This window comes from Emiliania huxleyi (assembly GCF_000372725.1).
Source record: "Emiliania huxleyi CCMP1516 unplaced genomic scaffold EMIHUscaffold_236, whole genome shotgun sequence".
Lineage (NCBI taxonomy): Eukaryota > Haptophyta > Isochrysidales > Noelaerhabdaceae > Emiliania > Emiliania huxleyi.
This window is the reverse complement of record NW_005200282.1, coordinates 18,887-26,956: the sequence shown is the minus strand read 5'-3', so window position 1 is coordinate 26,956 and position 8,070 is coordinate 18,887. Positions and strand designations below refer to the sequence as shown.

Below are 8,070 nucleotides of genomic sequence, written 5' to 3'. Positions count from 1 at the left end.
GAGATGGGGAGAGATGGGGTGAGATGGGGAGAGAGGGGGAGGTATGGGGAGGCATGGAAAGATATGGGGAGAGAGGGGGAGAGAGGGGGAGAGACCGGGAGAGATGGGGAGAGATTGGGAGAGATGGGGAGAGAGGGGGAGGGATGGGGAGAGAGGGGGAGCGAGGGGGAGAGATTGGGAGAGATTGGGAGAGATTGGGAGAGATGGGGAGAGAGGGGTAGAGAGGGGGAGAGAGGGGGAGAGGGGGGGAGAGGGGGGGAGAGAGGGGGAGAGAGGGGGAGAGATTGGGAGAGATTGGGAGAGAGGGGGAGGGATGGGGAGAGAGGGGGAGCGAGGGGGAGAGATTGGGAGAGATTGGGAGAGATGGGGAGAGAGGGAGGTATGGGGAGGTATGGGGAGCGAGGGGGAGAGAGGGGGAGCGAGGGGGAGAGAGGGGGAGGGATGGGGAGGTATGGGGGGAGATGGGCCACCCAGTCGTCCGCCCGAGCCCGGCCCCAAGCTTCCCCTTCTTGCGTTGCAGCAAGTAGATCTGCCTCCTCCGCGGACCCAGGCTGCCAGCATCCTCGCCGCCGCCGCCGCCACTGCTGCCGCCGCCTCCTCCGCCACTGCCGCCGCCGCCTCCGCCGCCACTGCCGCCGCCTCCGCCGCCGCCTCCTGCTACCGCCTCAAGCAGCCCGCCGCGCGTCGCCATTGCATCGGGGTCGATGCCCCACTCAGCGAGGAACTGCTCCTGTTCACGGCGAGAGGTGTGAATAGGGGCGCCGTTCACAGCACACACCCCCTCCCCCCTCCTCCTCGGAGAGGATAGTGATCCGTCTCTGCGACGGCGGCTGCGCGGCTGTCTCTCGGCTCTCTCTTGGCGAACCTCTCTCGGCTGCCTCTCGGCTGCCTCTCGGCTGCCTCTCGGCTGTCTCTCGGCTGTCTCTCGGCTGTCTCTCGGCTGTCTCTCGGCTGTCTCTCGGCTCTCTCTCGGCTGTCTCTCGGCTCTCTCTCGGCTCTCTCTCGGCTGTCTCTCGGCTGTCTCTCGGCTATCTCTCGGCTGTCTCTCGGCTATCTCTTGGCCGCTGAACTCTCTCGGCTCTCTCTCGGCTACCCTCGCTCCGTCTGCGGCAGCGACGGCGCGGTCAGCGCGTCGGCCGCCGCCGCCGCCGCCTCGTCTGCCCGGTGCATCAGAAACTCTGCAACGTCGAACCCGATGCCTCCGGCGCCGACGATGGCAACGCGCTCGCCGACGGCGGCCCGCCGCTGCAGCACGTCGACATACGGCGCCACCTTTCATGCACAACTAGTCACTGAGTGAGGCGGCCCGCCGCTGCAGCACGTCGACATACGAGGCCACCTTTGGGTGATCCCATCCGGGGAGCGAGAGCGAGCGGGGGACGACGCCCGTCGCGAGGACGACCTGTGAACGTGAACTCACCAACTTCTAAGTACTTCGCAACGAGCGAGCAGCCGCGCCCGTCGCGAGGGCGACCTATCCATCCACTCCCTCCGGCAAGACTGAAGTCGTGAACCGCGAAGGGCCACGCCCCCTCGCCAGGGCGACCCGGTCGTAGCCCGCGAGCGTCGATGCGTCCGCCTCCGTCGCCAGCTGCAGCGAGATGGTAGGGAGGGCGGCCAGCTTGTGCGTAAAGTACCGCAGGGTCTCGTAGAACTCCTCCTTGCCGGGCACCTGCGTGGCGAGAAGCTCGGGTAATCTCGGGTAATCTCGGGTAGTCTCGGGTAGTCTCGGGTAGTCTCGGGTAGTCTCGGGTAATCTCGGGTAATCTCGGGTAATCTCGGGTAATCTCGGGTAATCTCGGGTCCTCTCGGGTACTCTCGGGTAATCTAGGGTACTCTCGGGCACCTGCTTGGCGAGGTTGCTAATGGACCAGCAAGAGAATGCATCAGCTACTCATGCATCCGCACCTGCTTGGCGAGGTTGCTAATGAACCAGCTACGAATGCATCAGCTACTCATGCATCCGCACCTGCTTGGCGAGGTTGAACTGGCCGCCGATGGACGGCGAGCGGTCAAAGAGCGTGACCTTGTGGCCACGCTCTGCGGCCACCGTGGCGCAAGCGAGGCCAGCCGGACCGGCGCCGACCACCGCCAGGTTGAGCGGCGCCTGCGGCGGGAGGTGTTTCTTTTCTGTCTCTCCGTCGCCCTTCCCTTTCCCAGGCGCCGACCCCACCGCCAGGGCTGAGGGACTTCCTCCGCCGGAGATTACCCGAGAGGACCCGAGAGGACCCGAGATTACCCGAGATTACCCGAGAGTACCCGAGAGTACCCGAGAGTACCCGAGAGTACCCGAGAGTACCCGAGAGTACCCGAGATTACCCGAGAGTACCCGAGAGTACCCGAGAGTACCCGAGAGTACCTCCGTCGGTGTGTAGTTCAGCTCCGTCTCGTAGCCGGCGCGCGGGTTGACGAGGCAGGAGGCGCGCTGCATCTTGAACGTGTGGTCGAGGCAGGCCTGGTCGAGAGGTGGGGAGGTAGGGGGAGATATGGGGAGAGGTGGGGAGGTATGGGGAGGTATGGGGAGATATGGGGAGATAGCGCAGGAGGCGCGCTGCGTCTTGAAGGTGTGGTCGAGGCAGGCCTGGTTGCAGGCGATGCAAGTGTTGATCAGCTGCGGCGTCCCCGCGGCCGCCTAAGGACGAGTAAGGTAAGGTCAACTTCTCCACACACGCAAGGACTGGGCATGGTTGGGCAGGAGCCAGGCTAAGCCCTCGCGACTCCGCGTCTACACGACGGGAGCCCCACGGCATTCAAAGTGCGAGGCCAAGTACCGGTGAAGTCGGTGCAATCTCGTGCAACCTCGTGCGATCTCGTGCCATCTCGCGCCTTGTTGACGAAATCTGGGTCGGCGAGCAGCGGACGCGCCATCGACACCATGTCCGCCTGCCCCGACGCGAGCAGCTAGCGCTTACTTGGGTGCAGAACTAGGCGAGTGGTTTGACCGTGCCCGCCTGCCCCGACGCGAGCACCGCCTCCGCAACCTCGGGCGTGTTGATGCGGTTGGTCGCCACTAGCGGGATGGAGAGCCCGTGCCCCTTCAGCTTCTGCGTCACCCAAGCGAATCCGCCGCGAGGCACAGACGTCGCGATCGTCGGCACGCGCGCCTATGAATTAATTAAATAACTGTTGATTAATAAGGCGAGCGGTACAGCACAGCTGGCTTCGAGGCGGACTGGCCTGTTATTGTTAAAAAATGAAGTAGTGGATGCTTAGCGAGGCGCCAGACGTTGCGACCGCCGGCACGCGCGCCTATGGATGAATGAAAGAGCGAACAGCTCACTCATTAGTGGCGAGGCACCAAACGTCGCGACCGCTCCACACGCGCGCCTCGTGCCACCCGATCCCAGTGTTGATGATCGTGGCGCCAGCCTCCTCAACCGCCTGCGCGAAACGCCTACCTCTGTAGCCCTTGCCCCCTCTCTGTACCCCCGTATACCCCCCCGACCGCCTGCGCGAGCTCGACTACCTCTGTACTCTAATATAACCCTTCCCCCCCCTCTCTGTACCCCCTTGTACCCCCCCCCGACCGCCTGCGCGAGCTCGACAACCTCCTCCCAGCTCGAGCCATCCCGCACCTGTTCACAGCTGCGGGCGTGAAGAGACGCCGTTCACACCTCCTCCCAAGCCCGAACCGCCCCCCGCACCAAGTCAAGCATCGAGAGGCGAAAGATGAGGATGAAGTCGGCCTATCCATCAATGACTGACGCATCACTTGATGAACGAGCACCGAGAGGCGAAAGAGGAGGATGACGTCGCGGCCGACACGGCGCCCCGCACCGCGCGCACGATCTCCACCGGGAGCCGCATCCGGTTGGAGAATGAGCCGCCCCACGCGTCGCTCCTGTGGTTCTGAAGTATTAACTAATTAACAGACTGGCGAGGGAGCCGGCGTCGCGTTAATCAGTACTTCATTAACGCTCCTGTGGTTGGTACGCGTTTCATCAATTAGTACTAATTAACACTTCATTAACGCTCCTGTGGTTGGTCCGCGTGACCAGGAACTGGTTGATCAGGTAGCCCTCCGAACCCATCACCTAAGGTACGGTGAGGTACACTTCTCCACACACACAAAGTGGCGGGGCAAGGGGGGGGCGACCCTCGCGTCTCCAAGGCGCACTTCGCCACACACACACGAGGGTGGCGGGGCGAGGGCCGGGCTAGTCCCTCGCGTCTCCACGTCTAGACGACAGGAGCCCCACGGCATTCAAAGTGCCCCACGGCATTCAACGTGCAAGACCCAGTGCGCGTGGGTGAGCGGCGTGTGTGTGTGTGTGTGTGTGTGTGCGTGTGTGTGTGTGTGTGTGTGTGTGTGTGTGTGTGTGTGTGTGTGTGTGTGTGTGTGTGTGTGTGTGTGTGTGTGTGTGCGAGTCTCTCTCTCTCTCTCTCTCTCTCTCTCTCTCTCTCTCTCTCTCTCTCTCTCTCTCTCTCTCTCTCTCTCTCTCTCTCTCTCTCTCTCTCTGTGTGTGTGTGTGTGTGTGTGTGTGTGTGTGTGTGTGTGCGCCCATTACCTCCACGCCGTCGTAGCCAGCCTCGTGCGCCAGCGCCGCGGCCGCAGCAAAATCGCCGATCGTGGCCTCGACCTGCGCGCTGCTCAGCGCGTGCGGCGTGAACCAGCCGATCGGCGCCTTCTTCGCGGACGGCGCGACGGCCGACGGCTGGTAAGCGTACCTCCGAGGTAGAAGAAATACACCGGGGTGAGGGCGGGGGGGCGGTATTGTGCAGTGAATTCAGAGCACCGCGTGAGCACGAGGGGTGCGAAGACAGAGAAGATGGCGGAATGCAGGTGGGTACAGGTGAGTACGTGTCCTCTCGAGCTCTGGGTGGACTTCACGTCTGCGCATCCCGCGTCTAAATAGGAATCCTTAGGCGCACCTCCCCGCGTGCAGCAGCTGCATCGCTATCTTTGCGCCGCCCACCTACTCGCACGCCAGTGAAAGGGCGGTGAGCCGCCGCCCGCCCGCGGCAGCCGCGCCGGAGCATCTCCGCAGCGGCGCCTCGTGCACCATCTCGGTGACAGTGCGGTGACGGCGTGCGTCGGAGGAGGAGGCCATCGTCGCGGCAAACGGCGCAACCCGCCCGGCGGCGTTGGGCGCGATCCCGCCCGTCACCATCAGGCCCACGCCGCCGCGCGCCCGCTCGGCGAAGAACGCGCCCATCTTCTCGAGCGAGTGGCCCCACCCTTCGCCCTGCGAGGTGCGGCCGGGGGTGAGAGGGCGTGAGCACCGAACGCCGCCTTCTGACGGCGGCGCTGTCGCCTCCTCGAGACCGGTGTGCATGGAGCCCATCAAGGCACGGTTGCGTAGCACGGCGCCGCCGCGGAGCGTGATGGGCTGGAGCAGGCGAGGGTAAGCGGAGGGCATAGGTTGGTTTCGAAGCAAAAACGCGACCCAACTTAGTGGGTTCAGCTTGCACCTAGGTAGGGGAGGTAGTTATCGCCCGTGCGTGTCGTCATCATCTGTCTCGCGTCCACCCATACCGCGTTGGTGTCCAGTCCGAGCCTGACTGTTGTTCATCTTTCTACATACATACCCGTCCTGCGTCCACCCATACCGCGTTGGTGTCCCAGTCGTTGGTCGGACTGTGTTTCGCCTTCCCATCAATCAATCAGTGTGTAGATTTAGTCGACGCGCCTCTGCTCGCAAACACTCACCCATCGAATTGTCACTGCCCGTGAGTGCGAGCGAGATAGGGCTAGCAGTAGGCAGCTACCCTCTGAGGAGGGCGTCCATAGACACCTCACATGACCCCACACACGCGGTCTCGCCCGTGCCTTGCGGCTAGCGGCGAGATTGCTAGAGGCGGAGCAAGCCTGCTAAGCCTCACATGCCACTTCCTGTGTTGTTGTGCCCCTCGCCTGTGTGTTCTCTTGGCACCTTGGAGTGCTGGGGGGGGCGACAGGGTGGACCCTGAGTTGACCAGGGGTTGTGCGCTGGGCCCTCCTGCTCGGCTCCAGCCAGTAGACAAGTCTTGTCATCAACAGAGTAGAAGGATCTGACCTCGGGGCCGATAGGAGCATGTGACCAAGCGCTGGTAGCGTGGTTTAACCTCACACCCATGGTCTCACAGTGTGCCGGCAGTCGCCGAGCAGTGTCGCTCACACAAGCCGCAGCACAAGTGACCGAGGGCCAGTGAAGGCGAGCCCATATATCGCTGTCACAGCTGTGTGGCAGCCGCACAGTAGGCTGTGCCAACTGTGCACAGAGTGTGTGAGCAGCAGAGGAGCTGCTCTCCAGGCTTCAGGCGCAAAGAGATGCATGCCACCGAAGGCGCTGTCGAGGGTTCGCCGAGCGCGGCGCAGGTTGGGGGACGCCGTCACGCCGACAAGCGCGTTGGAGTATTCACTCCGGACAAAGACGGCCGCACGCACACGAGCCCGCACGCACACCCCGATTTCCTCAACCCTTTACCTTGTATTGAAAAGAGAAATTTAAAACACCTCCTGGCGCTACGCGCTAGTGGCTAGCTAGTCTACTGGCGCGTACTGTATGAGAGATTGAGAGTTCCCTGGCCACAGTCCGAGCCAGTCTGCTGTGAGAGGGGCTTGTATAGTAAAATTCTCCGAGAGCGGGTCGATGATCTCATGGGAGTGCCAACCCCACAATGCCTAGTCCGGGTGTGGAGATGCGAGGGTCGCCCCCCCTGGTTGCCCCACCACTTTGTGTGTGTGGAGAAATCTACCTGACCTTACCTTACCTTACAATGCCTAAACCTCCAGCCCGGTATGAGAGATCACACCTCGCGGGTGCCAACCCGCTGGAAGGAGGAGCGCGACGGCCGCAACTCGAGCGCGAAACTGCCGAGGTTGCGCCGGTTGTAGGCGTGCGCGCGGCTGGGCCACAGAACCCGCGCGACGGCGTGCGCCTGTTCACACGCGCGGCACTGTGAAGAGACGCTGTTCACGGCATTAATCACGAGAAACGTACGCACCTCGGCTGTACCTCGGCTGTACCTCGGCTACATCTCGGTTGCATCCCGCCTGTCTCCTGGTTGTATCTCAGCTGTACCTCGCTGCAATCTCGATCGCATCTCGGCTGTATCCCGGCTATATCTCGCCGCGTGCAGCGCCGTGAGCCGCGCCAGCCGCGGCTGCCTATCCAAGAAAAGAAAACGCGCCCGTGTTGCCACACGCCGTGCGCCGTCAGCGAGGAGGGGCCGGACCAGCGGCCAGTGCCTTTGCCTTGTGTGGTGTGCGTGTCGCTCCTGTGTAGCCGTCACCCCCCGCCCTGCCTCTCCACCCCATACCTCCGGCGGCGCGGTGTGGTGTCCCGGCTGCCGTCGGTCTGACGGCTGTTCGCCTCTCTATCTCTCTCGTCGTCGCGGCGGCTGCCGGCATGCGCGCACGGCGCTTCGCCCCTCTCGTTCTCCCCTCTCTCTCTCGCTCCCTCTCTCTCTCTCTATATATATATATATATAGCGGCGTTGCCGGCATGCGCACACGGCGGCGGCGGCGCAAGAGAGGAGGGGGAGCGCGACGGCGGCGGCCTGCTCGGAATCATGGGAGGTTAGGCCGACGCCGCCACCCACACACACAGCGGTGGCGGAGGGTGGGTTCGGGTACTGCGGGGGTAGGGGCCTGCTGCGCATCATGGGAGGTGAGGCCGACGCCGCCACCCACACACACAACGGTGGCGGGGCCAGGGCGAGGCTATCCCCACGCATCTCCACGCACAAGCACAACCCCGCGCCCAAGACGCACAGGCACAGGCAGTCGAGAAGGGGGAGACAGCGACGGCAGTCCGAAGGCAGCACTGCATCTCCACGGACCCACCTAGCAGGATCGACTGCTGGAAAGAGTAGTGCGTCGAGATCGTGTAATTAAGAAGTAATCACGCCGAAGTAGCTCTCTGTGCCATCACACGGTGTCAAAGCGAGCATCGCAGCGGGCGGTGCCTGGAGGGTCGAGAAGGGGCCAACGACAGCGCCGCCGTCGCCGCCGCCGCCGCCGCCGCCGCCGCCGCCGCCGCCGCCGCCGCCGCCGCCGCCGCCGCCGCCGCCGCCGCCGCCGCCGCCGCTGCCGCCGCCGCCGCCGCTGCCGCCGCTGCCGCCGCCGCCGCGGCTGCCGCTGCCGCC

At 63.9% G+C, this 8,070-nt stretch overlaps 2 protein-coding genes across 2 annotated transcripts; both read right to left on the bottom strand.

Annotated features, from left to right (window-relative positions):
• Window positions 1-624: 624 nt before the first annotated feature.
• On the bottom strand, window positions 625-2,877 carry EMIHUDRAFT_457311 (hypothetical protein; the record flags this gene model as incomplete). The annotated part of the gene is made up of 6 exons (XM_005779110.1): window positions 625-730; window positions 1,102-1,272; window positions 1,340-1,402; window positions 1,547-1,672; window positions 1,970-2,107; window positions 2,800-2,877. Coding segments are annotated over 6 exons (681 nt in total), but the record flags the coding sequence as incomplete, so codon positions are not given.
• Window positions 2,878-2,924: 47 nt separating this feature from the next.
• On the bottom strand, window positions 2,925-5,360 carry EMIHUDRAFT_236524 (hypothetical protein; the record flags this gene model as incomplete). The annotated part of the gene is made up of 9 exons (XM_005779109.1): window positions 2,925-3,104; window positions 3,304-3,381; window positions 3,507-3,575; window positions 3,645-3,686; window positions 3,778-3,849; window positions 3,996-4,034; window positions 4,509-4,668; window positions 4,873-4,916; window positions 5,004-5,360. 9 exons carry the CDS (start codon window positions 5,358-5,360, stop codon window positions 2,925-2,927), a joined length of 1,041 nt encoding a protein of 346 aa, XP_005779166.1.
• Between the last annotated feature and the right edge of the window lie 2,710 nt (window positions 5,361-8,070).